The sequence below is a fragment of the Littorina saxatilis genome, linkage group LG15 (genome assembly GCF_037325665.1).
Source record: "Littorina saxatilis isolate snail1 linkage group LG15, US_GU_Lsax_2.0, whole genome shotgun sequence".
In the NCBI taxonomy this organism is placed as follows: Eukaryota; Metazoa; Mollusca; class Gastropoda; order Littorinimorpha; family Littorinidae; genus Littorina; species Littorina saxatilis.
This window is the reverse complement of record NC_090259.1, coordinates 47,030,089-47,056,250: the sequence shown is the minus strand read 5'-3', so window position 1 is coordinate 47,056,250 and position 26,162 is coordinate 47,030,089. Positions and strand designations below refer to the sequence as shown.

At 43.8% G+C, this 26,162-nt stretch overlaps 1 protein-coding gene across 1 annotated transcript in view; it reads right to left on the bottom strand.

The window, feature by feature from the left end:
• Nucleotides 1-11,735, bottom strand: part of LOC138949488 (large neutral amino acids transporter small subunit 2-like) — a 96,313-nt gene extending 84,578 nt beyond the window's left edge. The window contains exon 1 of the mRNA XM_070321323.1: nt 10,910-11,735. Coding sequence (XP_070177424.1) covers nt 10,910-11,435 — 526 coding nt within the window. The 5' untranslated portion in view covers nt 11,436-11,735. The remainder of the gene's footprint in view (nt 1-10,909) is intronic.
• Nucleotides 11,736-26,162: the final 14,427 nt, after the last annotated feature.

Here is a 26,162-nt window from a genome sequence, read left to right as displayed (position 1 = left end):
TGAGCGTACAATATTTTAATGGAAGTGCATTTTTAGCACGAAGCATCCGCAGGAGGATGCACTAACAATTACATATTGCCACAAAATGTGTACGGACATTTCACAACCGTGCATTATTAGCACAGAACACATACATGGGGGCGCACAAAACATTATTGTGACAATAATTTACACGAAACATTTCACATAAGTACATTTTTCAGCATGGTGCATCTACAGGAGGGTGCTCCAACAATGATGCATAGTGCCAACATTTAGCGCAAACTTTTCACAACAGTGGATTATTACCACAAAGCGCATACAGCGATTATATAGTAGCAAGTTGCACTAAACATTTGAACAAAATGCATTTTGTTCAAATGTTAACAGCACAGCACCAAGTTTTGCATAAGTGCACAACAGCACTGACCATTAATTTTTCACAAAAGTGCATAACAGCTGTGACAATTTTACAAAAGTGCATTGACCATTTCAGGCAGATGGCTAACATGCAGATTTCGCTTTTGTCTGTCTTTCTTTGAAAAGTAGGCATTCAAAAACGTCAGATTCAGTTAGATGACAGAAAAGATTCAAAAACGTCAGATTCAGCGTTTTGGGCACTGCCGTTGAACAGGAACATTCTCTCCTGTTCAACAAATGTGGGTTCAATTCAAAAGCAACATTGTCACAGATAGGCTAGTGTTACATTTCTGTAAAGTTTCAAAAACATCTTCCATGTTTTGGTTACTGTTGAACAGAGGCATATTTTCCTGTTCAAAAAAGTCTGACACCTTGTTTTTCTAACTGGTGTATTGTGCGCGATTTGCGGATTTATTTTTATTCCTTTCATATGCAGTTGAAGTGTTGTGGGTGTTATTGTCTGTATATGCTATGTTGCGTCTGTGTATGCCTACAAGAATTTGCATTCGCTCTCTGCCAGTACAAGTCCAAACTTTATTGGGTGTAATGTGCCTGTGGTCTGCTCGCAGTCGAGCACAGATAGTTTTCAAACATTCCTCCAGTGAGCCGCTGCTGCGCTGCGACCTGAGTAAAGCGCTTCTTTGGTCTCTGGCAACGTTGAACTACGCTGATATGCCCAGCGACGTGCGGACAAAGTGATATCGCCCCGCTGGCTATTTTTACCGCTGACCCCAGCTTTGAAATTGTTTTGGCTTGGAGAGTCATTCAATCGCTTTGGCTTGGAGACTAATTCTCCAGAGGCAAATTCAGGCAAATTCTTCCCGACCACAGATACCAGCGTCGTCCGCGACGCTGGAAACAGCATGCACGTGTGGAAGCTGACTCCCACTGGGGACCGATGAAGGCTGTGGCCGCTACAGCAGCGAGAAAAGTTCACAGAAGTTCACTGGAGCGTGGGTCGGGTCAATGTATGACGGCTTACTAGCGCCAAAACTAAAAATTAGTAATTAACCCGTGAAAGTTACTAATTTTCACGATAAAATTACAATGATGACGTGAAAATTAGTAATTTTCACGTGTTAATAACTAATTTTCAAGTGTTAATGTCTAATTTTCAGTGTTGGCTCGCTTCCTGACGGCTTACTAGTGCCAAAATTGAAAATTAGTAATTTTCACGCGTTAATAACTAATTTTCATGTGCCTCGTGACTGTTGGGGCTCAATGCGCTTGCGCGACTGTTACACCGGCCAAAGCGAAACATCCTTCGATTCGGAACCTTTCTGGTCCATAGTTCTTCAATCCGATGCAAATTAACAATAAGAGCTGAGCGCATGTGTATGTAGATAACCGTGACATACAACTGTCTGTCCGACAACTTGTTGAATAACAAATTCTATCGAAAGATATTTGTGAAAGTGTGTGAGTCTCGACCAAAGAGATCCGTCTGCTAGTGGTCGGACCTTTAGCACATGTCCGGCCGGCCGCCATTTTTCCTCTCTGTTCGAACATTTTCGGATCAATTGTCCTTCACTAATACACTACAAAGCAAATTTATGAGTGTGGTAGTGGAAACAAATATGAGGTACGGCTGTCTGCCCGACAACTTGTCGAATAAGGAATTATATTGAAAGATATCTGTGAAAGTGTGAGACCACAGCCGATCAAAAGTCCGTCTGCTACGAACAGCTTTGATTCGAAAGGTTTCGGGGTCGATTATTCTTTTCTAAGATACCCAAAACAACGTTAAGGAAAGCGCTATTGCAGAAAACTGTGACATGCATCTTCCCGTCGGATAACTTGCTCGATAAGGCCTTCTATTAAAAGATATTTCAGAAATAGTGTGAGACTGTGACAGTGTTTGCCGGACGTTGAAGCCTCTCAGTGCGGACTCTTAAAGTCCGACTACTGTGACCGAAAACGAAGCAAAAATGAAAATTAATGGTAACCCTAGGTTTTGGCACCAGTAAGCCGTCATATCAATGACCGTAACGACCGTAACAAAGATGCGTTGAGAGATATCGACGTAGCTTATACTTGTAGGTCAATACTAAAAATTATTTCATACTCGAGGTTTGGCTTATCACTGGGCAAGTGGGCGCTCTTATTACGCCTCTCTCCTAACGGTTAACCAAAGAGAGAACAAGTACCAAACACAAATTGAAACTTGTTCACGTGAAACTAACAGTGGTCCATACATTTGGGGACTTTCCCCTACCAGCAAACTTTGGTTTCAATTCGTTTACATTGAGTCCCGAGAATTGTATTTGTAATCCAGCGTGAGTTACACAATTCGACATAAAAATCGACATAATTATAATGTGCCAATGCCTCCGTGAGCCTTGTACGTTCTGCATCTTGCCAATAAACTGCATCAGCTTCGGTCGGTTGGTGTGAAATGCATGTACTTGCACAGTACAGAAGCAAAAGTGAGAGTTTAAAGACGTCACAGCATGCTTGGCATTGCTTCTCCAGACTTACACCTCCCGTTTAACACGCGGGATTAGAGGTGGGACCTGCCTATGGTGTTACCCGGTTATGTCAATCACCGGCTCACACGTAGAAATATCTTGACAGTGTTGAGTAACAGCTTACTATGAGGATTGCTTCCTTCATCGACTGTAACATAGACAATACTTTTTCTTCTTTTTCTGCGTGGGTTCATGGGCTGAAATTCCCATCTACACTCGTGTTTTTATTTTATAGTTTTTGTTTTGTTCTTGCATGCGGTTTTTTCTTCTTTTTTATATTTAGTCAAGTTTTGACTAAATATTTTAACATCGAGGGGGAATAGGGTCGTGGTGTATGTGTGTGTGTATGTGTGTGTGTGTGTGTGTGTGTGCGTGCGTGTAGAGCGATTCAGACCAAACTACTGGACCGATCTTTATGAAATTTGACATGAGAGTTCCTGGGATTGATATCCCCATACGTTTTTTTCATTTTTTTGATAAATGTCTTTGATGACGTCATATCCGGCTTTTCGTGAAAGTTGAGGCGGCACTGTCACGCCCTCATTTTTCAACCAAATTGGTTGAAATTTTGGTCAAGTAATCTTCGACGAAGCCCGGACTTCGGTATTGCATTTCAGCTTGGTGGCTTAAAAATTAATTAATGACTTTGGTCATTAAAGATCTGAAAATTGTAAAAGAAATATTTCTTTTATAAAACGATCCAAATTTACGTTTATCTTATTCTCCATCATTTGCTGATTCCAAAAACATATAAATATGTTATATTCGGATCAAAAACAAGCTCTGAAAATTAAATATATAAAAATTATTATCAAAATTAAATTGTCGAAATCAATTTAAAAACACTTTCATCTTATTCCTTGTCGGTTCCTGATTCCAAAAACATATAGATATGATATGTTTGGATTAAAAACACGCTCAGAAAGTTAAAACGAAGAGAGGTACAGAAAAGCGTGCTATCCTTCTTAGCGCAACTACTACCCCGCTCTTCTTGTCAATTTCACTGCCTTTGCCATGAGCGGTGGACTGACGATGCTACGAGTATACGGTCTTGCTGAAAAATGGCATTGCGTTCAGATTCTGTGAGTTCGACAGCTACTTGACTAAATATTGTATTTTCGCCTTACGCGACTTGTTTTAACATGCATGACCGTTTTTTTCAGTCCATTAAAGACAGCCACACTCCGCCATCGGAAGATGCATGTTTGGTATTTTCGTGTTTCTATTATGGGTACTCTGACATGGATTACACTCACAGCATCTTTTTCCGTACGTTCTAGGTCTTGTGTTTGTGTGCACAGACGGAGGGGGGGAGGGAGGAGGAGGATGGCACGAGCATTAATTGTGGACAATAAAGCATTACATCAACAGAATAAACTATCTTGTTCTTATCGCTAACACCGCGGGTAGCTTGTACACTGGAGCCGGAGACACTCGATAGAAGCGGCATTGAAGTACCTGTTAAGTGGCTATAACTTGAGGTGTTACGATCTTCGCAAACACACGCCTTACTAGCCGCAGTCAAAAACAAGCACGAAAAGTTCGATAACAGCTCACTCCATTGTCAAGTACCAACTGGGAGTTGTTGTCTTGTTGGATTATGTTTCGGTGTGATTTTTGTGTGTGTGGCACAGAATTACAAAGGAGTGTTTTTGGATCCTCCTCGAGTTAAACTGGCCTCGTTTGAAAAACATGCTGCCTGTGGCTTGTTTTCAAATTATTCTCGTAAAGGTCCAACTAACCTCAGACGCTAAGAACACGAACCACTTATAGGTCCACTCCGCCTCGTGACGACAACCCTCACCGTCTCTGATCTGGTCAGGCTATTACATGGGTCAAGACATTCCCTCCACTTGGTCAGGCTATTACATGGGTCAAGACATTCCCTCCACTTGGTCAGGCTATTACATGGGTCAAGACATTCCCTCCACTTGGTCAGGCTATTACATGGGTCAAGACATTCCCTCCACTTGGTCAGGCTATTACATGGGTCAAGACATTCCCTCCACTTGGTCAGGCTATTACATGGGTCAAGACATTCCCTCCACTTGGTCAGGCTATTACATGGGTCAAGACATTCCCTCCACTTGGTCAGGCTATTACATGGGTCAAGACATTCCCTCCACTTGGTCAGGCTATTACATGGGTCAAGACATTCCCTCCACTTGGTCAGGCTATTACATGGGTCAAGACGTTCCCTCCACTTGGTCAGGCTATTACATGGGTCAAGACATTCCCTCCACTTGGTCAGGCTATTACATGGGTCAAGACATTCCCTCCACTTGGTCAGGCTATTACATGGGTCAAGACATTCCCTCCACTTGGTCAGGCTATTACATGGGTAAAGACATTCCCTCCACTTGGCCAGGCTATTACATGGGTCAAGACGTTCCCTCCACTTGGTCAGGCTATTACATGGGTCAAGACGTTCCCTCCACTTGGTCAGGCTATTACATGGGTTAAGACATTCCCTCCACTTGGCCAGGCTATTACATGGGTTAAGACATTCCCTCCACTTGGTCAGGCTATTACATGGGTCAAGACATTCCCTCCACTTGGTCAGGCTATTACATGGGTCAAGACATTCCCTCCACTTGGTCAGGCTATTACATGGGTCAAGACATTCCCTCCACTTGGTCAGGCTATTACATGGGTCAAGACGTTCCCTCCACTTGGTCAGGCTATTACATGGGTCAAGACATTCCCTCCACTTGGTCAGGCTATTACATGGGTCAAGACATTCCCTCCACTTGGTCAGGCTATTACATGGGTCAAGACATTCCCTCCACTTGGCCAGGCTATTACATGGGTCAAGACATTCCCTCCACTTGGTCAGGCTATTACATGGGTCAAGACATTCCCTCCACTTGGTCAGGCTATTACATGGGTCAAGACATTCCCTCCACTTGGTCAGGCTATTACATGGGTCAAGACATTCCCTCCACTTGGTCAGGCTATTACATGGGTCAAGACATTCCCTCCACTTGGTCAGGCTATTACATGGGTCAAGACATTCCCTCCACTTGGTCAGGCTATTACATGGGTCAAGACGTTCCCTCCACTTGGTCAGGCTATTACATGGGTCAAGACATTCCCTCCACTTGGTCAGGCTATTACATGGGTCAAGACATTCCCTCCACTTGGTCAGGCTATTACATGGGTCAAGACATTCCCTCCACTTGGTCAGGCTATTACATGGGTTAAGACATTCCCTCCACTTGGTCACATGCCAAAAATGAACAGCCTGGGTGGTTCTCAATAGTGTTTTTTTCTCAAGAATTAATTTCCTAATTTTTCGGAAATTAATTCACCAAAAAAATCTAACTCATCAAAGCAAGCAATCAGGATGTTGATTTTTCGTATGTGATCAAGTGATCCCAAATGCCTGCCCAGGTCTGAGGCAAGAAGGCAAACTGATTTCATGAGGCGGAGGGGTTAAGGAACAAAAACACGGACCGGGAGGCACATAAAACAATAAAAGTAAGAGGTGCCGTCAAGCGTTCTCACCTTGGCAAAGGACAGCAGACGGGACCGGATGAGAAAGGTGACACAAAAATTACCGTAAATAATGTCACGACATTAACGACATAGTGGAAAGGTCGCCAAACACTCTTGTTCTGCAGACCTAGAGATAAATTATAGTTACGCAGAGAGAGAGAGAGAGAGAGAGAGAGAGAGAGAGAGAGAGAGAGAGAGAGAGAGAGAGAGAGAGAGAGAGAGAGAGAGAGAGAGAGAGAGAGAGAGAGTGTGTGTGTGGGTGCGTGTGTGTGTGCGTGCGCGCCGTGTGATGGTCGGCTAGTGTGTTCAGGTACGAGACTATAAATCGAGCCTAAAATGCGTACATTTACAAGGCATCATGTCGCACCAAATGAACTTCACGATGTAGACCAGAAGGCGTGTCAGTCTGTCTCTGGTTTTTGCAAGTGTGACATTCTGCTTATATAGTTATACTCAGGGCAACGTTCTACGAACCACATGTCCGACACTATCAGCAGTAGACATTCACATGGGCACGTGCAACTGCATCTCGAGACTTCGGTGATTAATTTTATCGCGACGGCGAAACGAAAAGTCAGCCTGTACGAGCCGGGCGTGTTTGTCAAGAGTGGAACTGGGAGTTGTCATAGATCTACGAATCAAGTGAACCAGTAGTGCTAAGGCCACAAAAAAATTGTCTGTTTCTGGTAACATGGCTAAAAAGAAATAGGGTCGGTAGGTAGGGATTTTTTTTTAATTTTTTTTTTTTTTACCCCAAATGTAGACCAATAAAACTAACTTTAAAAATCACGCAAAGAGACTGGATTCACTATACATAGAGACAAGACACTCAACACATTTACAAATCGTCAGCGGACTTTCGTTTTCACACGTTTTTGTTGTTCATTTTCTCACCCTGTCCTTTACCACCAAAAATAAAAAAAAAAAAAAAAAATTGAGTTTGGAAAAAAAAAGTTTAGGGTCGGCGCCGAAATTTAGGGTCGGTCGGGTGACCAAAAACAGACAATATTTTTTTTGTTGGCCTAAAGCATGAGGCGTGCAAAGCTAGGCATGCAACCTGAGTTATTTATTACCCCGCAACCTGAAGACAGCGCCAGCATATCACCGCATACATTGTCCCTAATAGGTGAGTTACCTGTTAGGATGTTAAGCCCCCCCCCCCCCCCAATGCGAGTAAAGTTGCTGAAACAAAATAATGGTTTGGCGAGTAAAAATACTAAATTAATATGCTCTCTGGCTTGTTAATGATGAGAAGTACTAGCCAAAGGCCAGAGCCCCATTTCGTGGACTCTCAGCGCTGATTAAGTTGCAGCGATTCCAGTCATGACCCCACTAATTGACCTCCTCGATCGCGTGAGATGTCCCTGTATTATCACGATCGAAATAGTGTGATACAGTGGCCGACACAGGCCAACAGAAGACCGAACACAAACGCTGTTTTCCTTGACGAATTGTTCGTGCATGATGTGGTCGAGTGCCTTTCAAGCAGCTATTACATTTCAAAACATAGACCTGTAGCGGTACACGCGGTTTAACTGGTGAGCGGGACCAGCGCACATGTTTGTCACGATTTCAGTGATGATTGGATTATATTGTCAGATTTAAAATTGTCAGCGGCAACAGTTATTGCCATTAGGGACATGCTGGGAAAACACTAACTGACGTCAAAATAACGCAGGAATAGGTGAATACAAAGGTGAGAAAACACTGACACAAACGGTGCAACAAGAACAAGGACCTGCACATGTCTTCATGTCACGATTCAGCGATGATTGCGCTGAGGATTCCATTCTTACGGCTGCGGTGCGGCTCCGGCGACGGCAGCAATTTGAAAAACATTGATGAAAGAAGGGATGACCCCATTCACACGGGTGCGGTACGGCGACGGCGACGGCCCGGCGTGCGTGCGTTTTTTCAAAAAAGCTCCATGTGGCTTTCTGGACTGCCGTCGCCGGACGCCGTCTGGTATTTTGTATGAGACGAGACCAATGTGGAGCCATGGCGGCATTGGCCTGGGGCGGACGAGGGGGGTGTGCACAGGGTGCAGGTGCACCCCCCCTCCAGCAAAAAAAAATTAAAAAAAATTTGGAAAGCTGATTCTATGACCATTTCTAAGTTCAAATGGCACCAGATGGCACCATTTTGCTTCTTTGGGCCAAATTCTTTTCCGGGGGAACATGCCCCCGGACCCCACTAGCAAATTCGGGCGCTTCGCGCCCATCACATTCTCTTTCGATTCAAAGTGCACCCCCCCTTACAAAGCAACTGATCCGCCCCTGTAATGGCGGCATTGGCGGGAAGAGAACATATCCGGACGACGTCGCCGTTATATACGGTTCACGACGATGCGTTTTTCTCGCCAGAGCCGGATGCCGTTGCCGTCGCCGTCGCCGGAGCCGCACCGCAGCCGTAAGAATGGAATCCTAGCTTTTTAAGCTAGGATTCCATTCTTTACGGCTGCGGTGCGGCAGCGGCGACGGCAATTTGAAAAACATTGATGAAAGAAGGGATGACCCCATTCACACGGGTGCGGTACGGCGACGGCCCGGCGTGCGTGCGTTTTTTCAAGAAAGCTCCAAGTAGCTTTCTGGACTGCCGTCGCCGGACGCCGTCTGGTATTTTGTATGAGACGAGACCAATGTGGAGCCATGGCGGCATTGGCCAGGGGTGGACGAGGGGGGGGGGGGGTGGGGTGCACAGGGTGCAGGTGCACCCCCCCTCCAGCAAAAAAAAATTTAAAAAAAATTTGAAAAGCTGATTCTATGACCATTTCTAAGTTCAAATGGCACCAGATGGCACCATTTTGCTTCTTTGGGCCAAAATTTTTTCCGGGGGAGCATGCACCCGGACCCCCCTAGCAAATTCGGCGCTTCGCGCCCATCACATTCACTTTCGATTCAAAGTGCACCCCCCCCTTACAAAGCAACTGATCCGCCCCTGTTGGCGGCATTGGCGGGAAGAGAACATAATTATCCGGACGACGTCGCCGTTATATACGGTTCACGACGATGCGTTTTTCTCGCCAGAGCCGGATGCCGTTGCCGGAGCCGGAGCCGCACCACAGCCGTAAGAATGGAATCCTGATTGAACATCCCCAGCGGCAAATAACGGACATGTTTTGATAACACACTGCAAAGAATTATAAGAATGCGTGCATAAACACAAGTGCAAAACATAAATCACGCGGTTTAAGTAGTAATGGCTAGTAATGGGATACGTGTATAACGAACAATGATGAAATTTAAGATTTACGGAGATTTCACATCTTCAGTGGCATGTTGTGAAAATAATATGCTTCGAAAGAAGTATAACAACTTGGTGCGTACTACCTTAGCGTAAGAATACATAGATTCGCAATTTCAATAGAAGGGTAGCAAAGATCAGCACTCAGGGCGTACAACGTTGTTCAATGACTGGCGACTTGCGCCCAAAGCTACCCCGGCCTTCGCTGTGTTTGGGGGAGTATCGATACGTGAGAGCTTCGCCATGCGTGCACTGAAGCCACGTGGCCTGTGTCACAGAGAGAGAGAGAGAGAGAGAGAGAGACACTAATAGCTCAACTGGTCTGTCAACATGTGGGTTTGTTGTCCTTGCAGATTGTGAAGCAGTGTAATCGAAACGTTGCAAGAGAAGTTAGAAATGTAGAGAAAGGACAGCCAAACACAGAACAATGATGTACGTAGAAGAGAGGGAAAGCGGTCTGTTTGACGGCGTGTGTGTGTGTCACTGTCAGTGTGTGTGATCATTAGTGATTCCATCACTCGCTCAATCAGATCGCTAAAAGGTCAGGGCAGTGAACGCAGTCAACCAACCCCGTGCCCGTCTCACTAACTTAATTAGGCATGATCTAATCGACTAATTCGCCAATGTTAAACTCAGTTAATGGTTGTTCTGAATCTGAATTGTTTCAACCTTTGACAGATCGATCAGTTTGAACACGTTACACACAGCTTTGGACGGACGGGATCAATCACAGATCGATCAGTTTGAACACACAGCTTTGGACGGACGGGATCAATCACAGATCGATCAGTTTGAACACACAGCTTTGGACGGACGGGATCAATCACAGATCGTCAATTCACCTTACAAGCACACACTCACAACTAGCTCCGTACAAACTAGAATTGAATTTGACCGAAAGAAGAATGGCCATTTTGAGATTCATTCATGATTCAGTGTGACAACGAAACTTGTTACAACTTACAAGGTGCTACATTTTTGAGATTCATTCATGATTCAGTATGACACGGGGCTTAATCTGCAGATCTATAAATCCCACACAATAACCCACGACACAAACCACAGACAAAAGAGTGAATAAAAGTGTGAATGATCAAAGTGTGAGTGAATAAAAGTGTGAATGATCAAAAGTGAATCACTGAATGATCAAAAGTGTGAATCACTGAATGATCAAAAGTGTGAATGAAAGTGTGAATGATCAAAAGTGTGAATGATCAAAAGTGTGAACAAAAGTGTGATTTATGAAAAATGTGAACAAAAGGGTGAATTCTGAAAAGTGTGAATGATCAGTCGGTACTCACGGATGCATACGGCAGCCAGAAGCCTGACAGCATCGTCGGGCTGAGTGCAGTCGGGGAAGAGGGGTTCAATGACGTAATAGGCGAAGGTGAGCGCCACGATGGCCTGGGAGCATGGTCGCACGATCATACACTCCACCCACAGTCGCAGGAAAGCCAGGAACGGTCCGAAGGCTTCGAACAGGTAAGCGTAATCGGCTCCGGAACGAACGATCGCCGTTCCCAACTCGGCGTAGCAGTAGGCGCCGATCATGGAATAGATGCCGCTGAGGACCCACACGACGAGAGCCAGGCCCACGCTGCCTGTACCTACCAACACGCCTTTCGGGCTGACGAAAATGCCAGAACCGATGATGCTGCCGACGATGACGGTAATTCCGTTGAGGAGGGACAGCTTCTGTTTGAGTTCGATCTTGTCGCTATCAACCGCCACCGGGGGTGCTTCGACTGAGACGTTTGCCGGTTTGTCGCCTCCTGTCAAGGGGGCCATTTCCACGGCTTTTTTGTCGTCTGCTTCGTTGGACGCCATGCTGGTTGTTGTTGTAGCAGACGGTAACTCGGTTCGATCCTTGTCACACACTAACACAATTTCACTGAGAAACGTAAATGAGATTCTGACTCCGAAGCTCTGAGATTCACCTCCCAGTGAAATTCAGCTCCAAATGAGATTCAGCTCCAGAGTGACCGTGAGATTCAAACCAAACACGTGTTCTCGACGCGAGGGTTTTCCTCTTTCTCTCCCTTTCTCTCTGCCTCACGCACACCTCGCGAGCTACGCGCCAAAAGCTGGAAGTGAAGTGCGCTGCGCCGACGGCTGGGCGAGCGCGTGTGTGTGTTGAAACACGGCGTGCTGTGTGTGTGTGTTGAAACACGGCGTGTGTGTGTAGCGGTCGTGCTTCAATGAGGCGTGACGTCAGTTCCCCACGTGACTTTCGGGCTCTGTTGTTTGTGTTTTGTGTGTGTGAAAGCAGAATGCAAATACGCACGCGGCGCTGGGGTATGAGTGTTTGGGAGCAAAGTGTTTTGGTTTTAAACAGGAAAATAATTCTTAACAGTTTGGGATAAGGAAGATACTTGTTTTGAGTTTCTCTCGGTCAAGTCTCAATCAATAACACCGTAAAGCTGGCGAAATGATTTAAAACTGATCATAGTCTTTACGACAAACCGGCATAATTACTGTGGCCTTGTTTGCAACGGCCTATGTGACGTTTCTCTGAAGCTGATAATTATGGGTTCTTTTTTCAAAAACATCTCGCCATCTCAGTATTTCATTAGACTGACATTTTGCCATATGCGAGTCAGTAAAACTGAACTGACACTGAAAACACCGTCCGCTTTCCGGGCCGAAACTGAGTATGCAAGTAAATCAATCGTAATTTAATATGCAGTTGAAGGCCACAGTCAAGCCAATAGTCTGTTTCCGCCAGTGTAAGCTAATTACTGAATTACAGGTCTTGTTAAAATAAACTGAGTCAGTTTTCTTCGAGTTTCCGGGCATCTGAACTCGCTTTTTGCGAACCGTATGCAGGTCCAACTCGGTTTGCTGTGTCACAGTGGTACCGTCCTTCCACTCGGAACGACCGTCCGGCCTCTAGTTGCTGTGTCACAGTGGTACCGTCCTTCCACTCGGAACGACCGTCCGGCCTCTAGTTGCTGTGTCACAGTGGTACCGTCCTTCCACTCGGAACGACCGTCCGGCCTCTAGTTGCTGTGTCACAGTGGTACCGTCCTTCCACTCGGAACGACCGTCCGGCCTCTAGTTGCTGTGTCACAGTGGTACCGTCCTTCCACTCGGAACGACCGTCCGGCCTCTAGTTGCTGTGTCACAGTGGTACCGTCCTTCCACTCGGAACCGCGACCGTCCGGCCTCTAGTTTACGGCTTCCTAAACATTACGACCCATTTTTCTCTGACGGAGTTATTTCTCCTTCTATTTTGAGTATTTTATTTACCTCTCTATTACGCCCTCCTCGCTGTAACGACACGCGACCAAACATCAATGGACTTACAACGACAGTTTGCCGGCCAAAACTATGGTTATCATGTCCTCAGTACCCTACGCCGTCCTCAAAGTGCACTCCTGAGACGCATGGCACACACACACACACACATGATACACACACACACACACACACACACACGATACACACACTGACACACACACACACACACACGATACACACACACACACACACTGACACACACACACACACACACACACACACACACATTGTATACACTTTGTTGATTATGGAGATTATTTCACGGAACTTGGTGATCATATGGTCCCCCCCCCCCCCCCCCCCCGATTCAAAATCCCAAAGGGAAGTAATCCATGTTGCGCGGGATAACAAGCCGGGAGGAGTAGCAACAAGGGGAGTCCCTTGGTTTTGAGAACCAAACTCTTTACTCTGGTCACACACACACACACACACACGATACACACACACACAGTGACACGATACACACACACACACATTCATTCATTCAACAGAAGCATGTCTAGAACTAAGCTAGATATATCAACTGTAAGCTTATCCTCATAAGGATAATAATTATATTTGGGCGCGCCATGCTGACAAGCTTTTACAGATATTGAGAGACATGACAACATGAGCCGAGTATCTGCCGTCAAGTCTGGTGGTAGACTGCCTCTATCTAAAGATAAATAAAGTTATTTATCATAAATAAAGTTAGTTACCTACATAAAGTTATGATTCGCACAGCCTAAGCTCAAAATAAACACACTGACACACACATTATACAAATACACTGACACACACCCCCCCCCACACACACTGTGACACACACACAAACACAATCACACACACACACACCACACACACACCGTGGCACACACACACACACACACACACACACACTCACTCATTCACACACTCACACACACAAACACTCACACACCCACACCCATACACACACACACGTTGAACACACCCGTACACCCACCCACACCCCCTTCCCAGCACACACACCCTACTATATGGAACGCCGAATAGGCCATGTCCCCGCGGAATTCCGACAACAACAACAACAACAACAACAACTCAATTCATTTCTGCAAAGGAAGCAGGACAGTTGCTGATTTCAGAACGTATCTAAAGAAGTAGATGCCAATATAGCGAGCACAATTGCGTACAGATCTGTCTAAAATCTGTATTTTTTCTGTTTGATTTCACATCAAGTTCTGCCTGTAAGAAAATGTCTTCTTCAAGCACCTATGGTACATGGGTCTTGGCAATGATCGCATTCACATCTTGCACCATTAACAGCGCAACATCCATTGCTATTTGTAATCCTGCGTTTTGAAGAATTTGAGTGATCGCCCTTGATTTCAAAGCAATTAAATATGAGTGTCCAACTAATATTTTATTGTGTAAAATGAAAGTGAAGGCTGATAAAAACTGTACATATTGTGAGGATGAACTTGATGTATTGGAGCATTTTTTCTTTGAATGCCCAACCGTGCTCAGGTTTTGGAAATATATTGAAATGTACATATTAGTAAACATTGGCGAAAGAATTAGGTTGAATGTTACAGATGTGCTTTTTGGTATTAAAAGTAACAGCAAAAATATGAAGAAGATTAATCATATTATTTTAATCGCAAAGATGTGCGTAAGCATTTAAAAAAAAAACGATTCACGATTAACACTGGAAATTATTTTTGGAAATCATGTTGTTTTGAGATTTCGTTTGTCTAACGTTCTATTAATTAGAAACAAATTGTTTATTGTCTCTGATTTAAGGTAAAGCATGTAAATGAGAAATTATATGTACAAACAGAAAACACACAGTTAACATGTTTGTTATCACGTTATTATTGATTGATTAAAATGTTAGAAAAAAAATATGAGTGTCCGGTAAATTCCCATTCCATGTTTTTAGTGAGTAGAGAATAGCTCGAAAGTCCGGGCGGAATTCCGGTCGGAAGAATTCGGAATTGCGCGAGGACAATAAAAGTTCGGCCGGAATTTCTGACCAAATCAACGACGAGTATAGCTCGAAAGTCCCCGCGGAATACACCACTAAACAGTTCCGACGTTTACATGGAACAAAGAAGGAAAATCACGTGACCGCACAGACGCCTCTCATTGGCTGCGTCATTTTTTCGAGGAAACAAATCGTCTGCAACACAGCTTTGCGTATGTTCTGCGACTGACGAGTCAGACACTTGTGTTTATTTTGTTGTTTTGTCGATGTAAATTCAGCGATTATCGATTTTAACAATGGCATGTCACTGCCCGATGATTGATTGTGGCAACGGAAGCTACCGTCTTCAAAATGGAAAGCTAAACTTTGCAAAATTCACCAGGTTCCACACGAGTCTGTGGTGTTCACTCACTTCATGCCAACCACCGTTCAGGTAAGCGCAACACTGTAACAGTTCTAACTTCTTGATCAACTTATTTTATTGCCTGACATTCATGCGATTTATTGTTTTTTTCTGCAAATTCCATAGCATGATTACAAAACCGTTTAGCTAGACCTGCATTTATACAGCTTTGAACGTTACAAAAACTGCATACCGGCACTGCATGAAATAGTCTACTTGTTTGAATCTGCCGTGCATGAGGTCAAAAAATGTGGCTCACTTTCTGTGTCAGTGTGTTTCCGTTTCTTGTTTTTTTGTTTTACTTCATGTTGTTAGAGCATGGCTGTGATTAAAAAGCAATACAAAAATTGCTTTGTAGAGTCATATTAAATTGTTAAATCTGATATGCATCTGTCTGTTTTCTACAGCTTGCGTCCGCATCCAACACACAAGAAGAAACCAGCACAACGAGATTAAAGTGGATTCGACTCATCAGCCGTGTAGACACAACTCGACGGAAGGCACAAGCTCTTTTCACCTGCAAGGGTTTGTTCTCAACACTTTCTTGATGGAAAACCAACTGCAGAGAACCCCTTCCCAACAGAAAACTTGGGATACCCTGGATTTCAACACAGAGTAAGTTTTTTTTTAAAATAACTTTCTTCAGGGACCTATAATATAGGTCTATGCTTTCTTGTTATATTTTGTGTGTGTACGCAGTAAAGAAGATGGGAAGGTGTTGAATGTATTTGTTCACACATGCTGTTCCTAGTATCACTATGATGTGTCTGTGCCTTACAGCTTGAGTGATTTAATTGACTTTTCGTCTGTTCTGAAATCTGAACAAGAATGAATGTGGGAAGCCAAGCTAAGTTTTATGTGGGTGGTTTGTTTCCAGAGTGCGATTTGATCAACATTAGGAGAGCTCTCCATAGAAGCCAAAGGAACAAAAACAAGTGTACCGGGGAATTCACAGAGGGAGTTCTGTATTGCACTGAAAATGACTACAGTGGGTCCAAATGACCACCTTTATAAGTTGAAGTTGGGGGCATTGAACCCAAACGGACAACATATGTGGAGAACCCTGCATGAAGATGTAATACTACCATAAATACTGACAGAATGAACCCTGTTTGGCAATGTTTCAGACAGCAAGAGGATCATCTAGGGAGAGGAATGGTGCAGCTAGTTGATTGCCAGAAAAATGTGACTCTGGTCCTGAACAAGACCCATTCGCAACAGAAACATTTCTGGGTGCTCTTGCTTTTGCTTATTTGTTGATAGTTGGGTTTTTTTTATAACCAGATGCCAACTTAATGCACACCCATTATGCGCAATCTTATTGCAATGATTAAGCTGACTAAGGAGAACAATAGACTGAAGAGACAAGTGAGTGTGTTCAAACTACAGATTGCAAACATGACTAAGAAAAAGAACGCTGACAATCCATGATTATTCAGAAATCTGATTTCTCGCAGAACATATCATATTGCACTGGTATAGCCACGACCAGTCTCTTCCAATTAATTCATGTTTTTAGTGTCACCCTTTGTAACAAGAAGATGGCAGGAAAAAGTCAACAATTCTAAAAAGACAAGAATCAACCAATGAGTATTGACCCTAAACAATGAGATGTTGTTTATGCAACAGACGAGGATTAGACCTTGAGGATCTAGCCTATCGGTTTCGCTAATATAGGTAGAATAAAGTACATGTCACCAGAGTGGCCAAAAGCAACCTTAAACAATTTACTGGTTTGTTTTCATTTGTTTGAATGTTTCTCTCTTCTTTCTGCGCACAGTCTTCTCTCAATTTCATGTGCATACCACAGGAAAAATGTTTGTTTGGCTCACTTTTTCTGTGTGTCTTTATTGATGTTTGTGATGCAATGAGTGTGTCAGAACAAAATCTGAGTTCTCCTACTTTGAAATGGAGAATGAGAGACAAGACAAAGCATTACAGCTCAAAGTCAAACATATCAGCACTTGCAAACAAAATGCACACAATACAGTCAGCTCAAAAAACTTTACTTGTCTTGATAAACGTTATCACTTGCAGCAGATCAAATCTGATGACTTCATCTATTTGGCAATGAACATATTTGGAAGAAAGATATCTAGTTTTATATATATATATATATATATACCAAAAACACAGTAAAGGTCATATCTATAATGGTGTACACAGGAACCTTCTTTTTCAGAACTCCAAACAATAATCTGATAAAAAAAAAAGACCCAGCACAGAAAAAGAGGGAGTCTTAAAATGTAGGAAAATTTACATAGGTTTTGACAAGACAAACATTTATATTTTAGATGCGACCTACCCTACTACCTTTCAGGCTGAAAACTTACAGAAACGAAGCAGCTGGTCAACAATGTTGCTCTGCCCATTCATTACATGTGTAAAGAGTAGAGCTTAATGCCTGGATCTGGCAAAGCTTTTACATGAGTTGACAAATTGTTGAAATTAGAGTCGTCATGATTGTTTACTTTGTGGAAGGGTTGCTCTCCTTGTTTATCTGTATGGTTTCATAGTTAAGAGGAAAAAGCTGTTTTGTTAATACCGGTTTCCCTACTTCTACTAGTTCCTCCTCCTAAGTGCATCCTGTTGCTGCCTGTATCAAAAGGGGCAACAGGATTGGATTACTTTGGGAACAGGAGGTTGTGATGGCTGGCTCTGGGTAACAGGTGGTTGTGATGGTTTACTCTTGGAGACACGTAGAAGTCTCTTTCTGGTTTTGACAAAGATGCAATCAGGGGCTTCCTCCTCCAAAATGACTTGCAGCCTGTTGCACATGGTCAAAACACGGCCAAAAGGGAAAAAAAAGAAAATGATGAATATGAGAAAGAGAAATGAGACAACAACTTTTACTAAAGCACCATTTAGGACAATTTACCAAGTTGTACATAACAAATTGCTCACAAATTTGAGTGCAACTTGCATGAAGAGCATTGCAAAATTAAGACAGTTGCAGGGATGGCCAGATCTCAAAATCTTAACTTGCCAGACAGGTGAGTCATTTCAAGAAAGTCCAGTCCACCAAAAAGAATTGCTTGCCGGGTACAAACCACAGTTGCTATAACTGCATTGTTTATATAACGTTTTGAAACTAGAGTATACAACCAGAAGTGTTGCATTTGACACGAATTTTCACTAGCCAGGCGAGTTGCCAAGCGGTTTTAACTAGCACAGCGGATTTTTTGTACTCGCCCCTGGCAATTAGTCAGATGATTTGACCATCCCTGAATTTAGAAAGTCTTTAGTCATTGCTGATTAACTGTATCACTATCAGTATCACTGCACTTTTTATAAAAGTATATGACAGCGACAGGCATAATTTTAGTATGCTGGTTTTTTAGATTTTGACACATTCCCTGTTCACTGAAACCAAAATGTTGTTAGGCCGCACAAACCATCTTGCAATTCAACTTGAACCGTTCTCTTTTTCAAAAGTAAAGTGCAAATATGATTTGTTTAAAAAAAAGTAGAGAGGTTTCCTACCTGTAAGCCTTTCCTCCTTAAAACTCGTTGACGAGGCGATGCATGAGGTCGAGCTCACACTCACAGGTAGCCGGTGATGAAGTCAGACGCTTGGCCACATGAATCGCCCATCTTGCTGCCTTTCAATCCAGTTGTGATGATGAATGGATCAGGATAAAGCACCCCTTTCACTTCTGCTTGTACTCCCGAAGAAGCACCCTCTCTGCATTTTCTGCTTCACGGTCGACAGGAATCCCATCTCCCAAGTTCCAAAGCAGGAAAAGCTCTAAAACAAAAAGGCCTTGAGATCAAATCACAGTTTTTCGCACCTGTGGAAGGCATTCTTTTTTCCCCCTCATCACCATTTTGTATGTAAACTTACAAAATACTCACTGACTCAGCCGTGGCAGTGGCAACTTAGTATGCATACATGTTTGTTGTTTCTTAATCTTATCATACCCACACGTCAGATTGAAAATGGAAAACTTTAGCATACACTATCGCAACATGTAGACTATGCATCACGAATCGGAATATAGTTATGCTTCATAGTAAGTTAGATTCCGTGGACAGATCAACGGCACTTATTCAAGTTTTTGACTTTAATCAACTGAAAAGTTAAGCGTATCTGAAGAGAGAGCACTTACTAAGTTACTGGCGGTTAGTGTTACAACTTACAGGGCGGAAAACCGGTCTTGGGATTGGGAATGAATCAACACATCGCATCATTGCAAAGAGTAAATAACGAAAGAAGTAAAACTTACCTAGCTACAAGTTCCTCGTGTGCACCTTCCACACTCTTTTCCCGTGCCACGACAAGGTTTTCGATGCTTCAGTGCTCCACAGTCGCACCTTCTGGATGGAAATCTCGCTCAAATCGCTGTATGTTTCAAGTTGCTGAGAAGCTAGCACGACGCGTTGTTTACTCGAAAAAATGCTGCGCATGCGCATTGTCGCAATGGCCGCGGAACTGTTTAGTGGTGTATTCCGGCCGGCCTATCTGTCGTTCCATGATAATCAGCTATACTCTACTCACTAAAAACATGGAATGGGAATTAACCGGACACTCATAAATGAAATCAAGGGCGATCACTGAAATTCTTCAAAACGTGGGAAGCTACAAATGGCTGTTGCACGGTTGATGGAAGACGTGAATGCGATCATTGCCAATCGACGAGATGTGAACGCTAAACGCGCACGCAGCATGGCAGAAAGGTAAGCACCAATGGTTCAGGATAGATATGAACTGAACATACATAATTATGGACTATTTTGCTGCCTGAAATGAAGGAAATGTAAGCCTAAATGTAGCAAATATACAGTTTCTCTGGTGTGAACCATTCGAGCAAGTTTGATTGCGTGTGATAACTAGGAGTAATTAGAACACACTTTCTTTCTTTCTTTATTTGGTGTTTAACGTCGTTTTCAACCACGAAGGTTATATCGCGACGGGGGAAGGGGGGAGATGGGATAGAGCCACTTGTCAATTGTTTCTTGTTCACAAAAGCACTAATCAAAAATTTGCTCCGGGAGCTTGCAACGTAGTACAATATATTACCTTTCTGGGAGAATGCAAGTTTCCAGTACAAAGGACTTAACATTTCTTACATACTGCTTGACTAAAATCTTTACAAAAATGGACTATATTCTATACAAGAAACACTTAACAAGGGTAAAAGGAGAAACAGAATCCGTTAGTCGCCTCTTACGACATGCTGGGGAGCATCGGGTAAATTCTTTCTCGTCCCAACCAATATGGGACTCCCCCTAACCCGCGGGGGGTCACTATTAGAACACACGTTTTCGAAGTGAATTATTCATTTGAATCGCGAATGACGCTCCTGCGGAGGTGTGTGTGTGTGTGTGTGTGTGTGTGTGTGTGTATGTTAGAATGAGTTGTTTAAAAGCATTCATGAATCGATGAGAACATTCAACACGAAAGAGAGAAAGAGAGCGAGACAGACAGACAGACAGACAGAGACAGACAGACAGACAGACGGACAGAGACAGACAGACAGAGACAGACAGACAGAGACAGACAGACAGACAGACAGACAGAGACAGACAGACAGACAGAGACAGACAGACAGACAGACAGACAGACAGACAGAGACAGACAGAGACAGACAGAGACAGAGATAGACAGACAAACAGAGACAGACAGAAAGACACACACAGACAGACAGACAGACGGACAGAGACAGACAGACAGACAGACATAGACAGACAGACAGACAGACAAACAGAGCCAGAGACAGACAGACAGACAGAGAGACAGAGACAGAGACAGACAAACAGACAGACGGACAGAGACAGACAGACAGACATACAGACAGAGACAGACAGACAGCGAGAGACAGACAGACAGACAGACAGAGACAGACAGACAGAGACAGACACAGACGGACAGAGACAGACGGACAGAGACAGACAGACAGAGACAGACAGACAGAGACAGACAGACAGACATAGACAGACAGAGACAGACAGAGTTGTTTGGTAAGCTCATACCGTCAGTGGAGTAACTTGCCATTTATCGTATAGTGTCTTCTTCCGGACTGCCTTTCAAAGAAAATAACGGCAAGAGCTCCCGATTTGTTTTCCCCTGCAACCTCTGGATGCTCGTCAATCATGAACATGATTTGTTCCCTCTGTATTCAGGTTTAGGCCCCCCCCCAAAAAAAGGTCTGTTTACGGTAACCCGACCGACCCTATTTTTTTCGCGCGACCCTAGACTTTTTTTGGGCATTTGGGGGGAAAAAAATCTTGTTTTTTTTTGCAAAATAACGTAAAAATATGGTTTTTGGGAATCCAATCCCGACCTACCGACCCTATTTTTTGGGCCTATGTTACCGTAAACAGACCTATTTTTTTGGGGGCCTTAGGGCTGTGTTACCGTTCGGCAGTCACTACTGTGTAGCACTCGCTCAATCTGAGACCAGACCACCCGCGGTGCGAACACACACACACACAGACAGTGAGACAGACAACACACACTCTATTACAGAGAGGAACTGGGTGCACTGGTAATCACTGAAAAATAAACAAACGCACGCAAACACCACGCTTATTAATGAGGAAAACACTCGTTAATAAGTCATCACATCTTGTGCAATACCCCAGCGAAAACGAGCAGCTCTGAAGCGCAATATTGCATACACCGGTGGACATACACATGATAGTCCCACACAGACCCCAACAGTTATTATCCGGCTGTAACCATTACTAGTGCCACACTTATTTGCAGTGCACGCATTGAACTGAGGTAAGGAAGGCTTGGCAGGCATTTGTGGCAGTGAAACTGCAACATGTGAAATTGTCTCGATGCGTGCACTGTGAAGGCGACAGTAACCACACCGTTATCCTAATGGGCGGTTCTGGTGAGGTTATACCCCCTCTTTCTTTCGGCTGGTAACTGGCGCCACCTCGCGGCAAGATGAATAGCATATCGGTTTGGTAACAGCTCGTGTGTAAGTCGTGCATTTTATACGGTAAACAGACAATGGTCGGTTCTGGTGAGGTTATGCCCCCTCTTTATTTCGGCTGGTAACTGGCGCCACCTCGCGGCAAGATCACGGGAGTTGTCTCGCGTTATCACCCCAGAAGCGCTCATTCTGATGATGTGGTTATACGTTCAAATCTAGGCCAGGATATAATCGAACTCTGCACGGAAAAAAAACAAGTAGGATGAGGATGCTTGTTATGTGCTCAAGTGGTCGATGCCTGGTCAAAGCTTGGACATAGTTACTAGGGTTGTTCTATCATTGCTAAGAATCAAGCTCCTGGCAAAATGATGGCATTAAACAGTTGGCTGTCGTGAGATTTGACGCAAAATATGAAGTTTCAGAGTTATGTGGTTTTCACAGAATCGACTCCTGAAGTCGGACACTGACCACGGGTGGAAGACGCGGCGTTGGATTGGTTGAAATTGAGATATGTTGTGATTTCAACGAATCAGACGCCGCGGTTTGTTCTCTCCCGTTTGGGTGGCACCCATTTTTGCTTCGTGCACCCCAGCCCTGAAAACACTGTCCGAGCATTCACGAGGGCCATACAAGGTAGGCAATAAATTAAATCACCAAAAGAATAGATGCTTTCACCAAAAGAATTGCTTAGTTAGCAAAAGATATTCCAACAAAAAATCGGATGTTTCCACCCACAAAATAGATGCTTCTAGCAAAAAAACGATTGATTCTACCAAAAAAATAAATGTCAAAATGAGACTTGCAAAAGAATTCTAAAAAAAAACACGAATTATTTCAACAACAAAATAGCCACTGTCAGCAAAAAATATAAAGTTTAGTGTACTTTCAGAGACAAAATAGTGTCACTCCATATCATAATCATAATTGTACGTCCAAAGAAAGTTAAATGAAAATGATAAAATCAGTGTACAGAGCAGTCAAGATCAGTGTGTTCACTGCCTGATAAGCGCTGGTCTCGACAGCAGCTGCTTTGGGCGACCGCGCTTTCGAAGTTCTGGCCGATTGGGATGGTCTTGGCCTGGGCAGGGGGGTTGGTCACCTCCATGCCCATGGAATGATGACACACGTAGCACTTGGGGAACTCCGGACAGTTGCAGAAAAACTGATTGTTTTCGTCGATCGTAATCTTCCACACCGACCTCCGACATGTGGCATACTCCTCGAAGTCAGCCCAGGACGATGATTCAACCTTTTCTTCGGTCTCTCGGATGGCAGTCTTGAGCTCCTTTTCCAGGGTTGAAGATCCCACGAAGATCGTGTTCCCAGTCTTCAGCAACTCAGCTGGTGACGTTGCCCACTAAAACACTGTTGTCCACATTTTCAGTGTGCGATGTGGTGCTTCGGCAATCTCGGTGTGCTCTGCGGGTGCTCGTTCCATATACCAGTTCTTTACAATGTCATTCTCAACAACTCCGAGAAATCTTGACATTTCCAGCCTCTCTCTCAAAGTGTTTCACTGTGTTGGAGAATGACTATCCATTTCATTTGTTGAAACTATATTTTTTTTTGCCTGAAGTAGTCAATCTTTTGCGTGATTATATTTTCTTTTGCCTGAGTATATTTGCTTTTGCCACTTTATTTTATTTTTTGTTCAGACAGCAATTCTTTTGGCGGATCAGAATTTTTTTTGGTACTTTAATTCTTTGTCACTCAAGCCATCTTTTCTTTTGGTGAAAGCATCTATTTTTTTGGTAGAACCATCTCTTCTTTTGGTTCATTAAACGGGTGCCTACAAGGTATAGCCGATGTCACGTGATCTGAGGCCTGGATGAGCTCATTTGAGAAGATGGCGAGTTGGGTGTCGGCTGGAAGAGGGTAATTCTAGAAAAAAATTTAATGGCCTCATTGGATTTTTGGAATGTGTTTTCATTTCTGAGATTCTAAAATAATAATAGAACACCTCACGTATCTGTGGTGGCTTACTGAATGACGATTTTTACGACTGAGAAGGACACTATCTTTACAAAACTCCAGGTGAAAAGGTAGGACATGGACACCATATTTCACACGTGCACGTATTTTCATGCAATAAATGCGAAGTTACTGCTACTCCCGTTTCTGGCGTTGTCTGCGGCATTCCGGCTTTGGGGGATTTCAGTAATTGGCTTCGTCATGGTTCAGACATTACACAACATGGTGGTGCAGGACGATTTGTTACCTGGGTGCCTAACACTGAGTCTAGGTACACTCGATACCCCCCCCCCCCCCCCCCCCCCCCGTGTGCGATGGTACCTAGAATGTTGTGCTGTGATTAAAAGCAAAGCCAGAACATCATTTCCACTGCTTTAAAGTTAATATAATTTCGACAATTTTAACGATTAAATCCAACAAGAAAAAATACCCTACCAACGGAACCAATAAATAAAGAACGAAAAGAAAGAAAGAAAGAAAGCAAGAATGAAAGAAAGAATGAAAGAAAGAAAGAAAGAAAGAATGAAAGAAAGAAAGAAAGAAAGAATGAAAGAAAGAATGAAAGAATGAAAGAAAGAAAGAAAGAAAGAAAGAAAGAAACAAAGAAATAAAAGAAAGAAACCAACCAACCAATCAACCAAGAAACAAACAAATAATCAAAGACTGACACAAACAAATGGCCAATGACGTACTGCGAGCAGAGGTGCATACTCCACGCCCCACAACTATAGCGAGTTTACCTGATGTTCTCAGCGCAGCCTCAGCACGCATCTGAAGCATGATAAACTATTGCACTGTCATTCTAATCCGCGCCCCACAACTATAGCGAGTTTACCTGATGTTCTCAGCGCAGCCTCAGCACGCATCTGAAGCATGATAAACTATTGCACTGTCATTCTAATCCGCGCCCCACAACTATAGCGAGTTTACCTGATGTTCTCAGCGCAGCCTCAGCACGCATCTGAAGCATGATAAACTATTGCACTGTCATTCTAATCCGCGCCCCACAACTATAGCGAGTTTACCTGATGTTCTCAGCGCAGCCTCAGCACGCATCTGAAGCATGATAAACTATTGCACTGTCATTCTAATCCGCGCCCCACAACTATAGCGAGTTTACCCGATGTTCTCAGCGCAGCCTCAGCACGCATCTGAAGCATGATAAACTATTGCACTGTCATTCTAATCCGCGCCCCACAACTATAGCGAGTTTACCTGATGTTCTCAGCGCAGCCTCAGCACGCATCTGAAGCATGATAAACTATTGCACTGTCATTCTAATCCGCGCCCCACAACTATAGCGAGTTTACCTGATGTTCTCAGCGCAGCCTCAGCACGCATCTGAAGCATGATAAACTATTGCACTGTCATTCTAATCCGCGCCCCACAACTATAGCGAGTTTACCCGATGTTCTCAGCGCAGCCTCAGCACGCATCTGAAGCATGATAAACTATTGCACTGTCATTCTAATCCGCGCCCCACAACTATAGCGAGTTTACCTGATGTTCTCAGTGCAGCCTCAGCACGCATCTGAAGCATGATAAACTATTGCACTGTCATTCTAATCCGCGCCCCACAACTATAGCGAGTTTACCTGATGTTCTCAGTGCAGCCTCAGCACGCATCTGAAGCATGATAAACTATTGCACTGTCATTCTAATCCGCGCCCCACAACTATAGCGAGTTTACCTGATGTTCTCAGCGCAGCCTCAGCACGCATCTGAAGCATGATAAACTATTGCACTGTCATTCTAATCCGCGCCCCACAACTATAGCGAGTTTACCTGATGTTCTCAGCGCAGCCTCAGCACGCATCTGAAGCATGATAAACTATTGCACTGTCATTCTAATCCGCGCCCCACAACTATAGCGAGTTTACCTGATGTTCTCAGCGCAGCCTCAGCACGCATCTGAAGCATGATAAACTATTGCACTGTCATTCTAATCCGCGCCCCACAACTATAGCGAGTTTACCTGATGTTCTCAGCGCAGCCTCAGCACGCATCTGAAGCATGATAAACTATTGCACTGTCATTCTAATCCG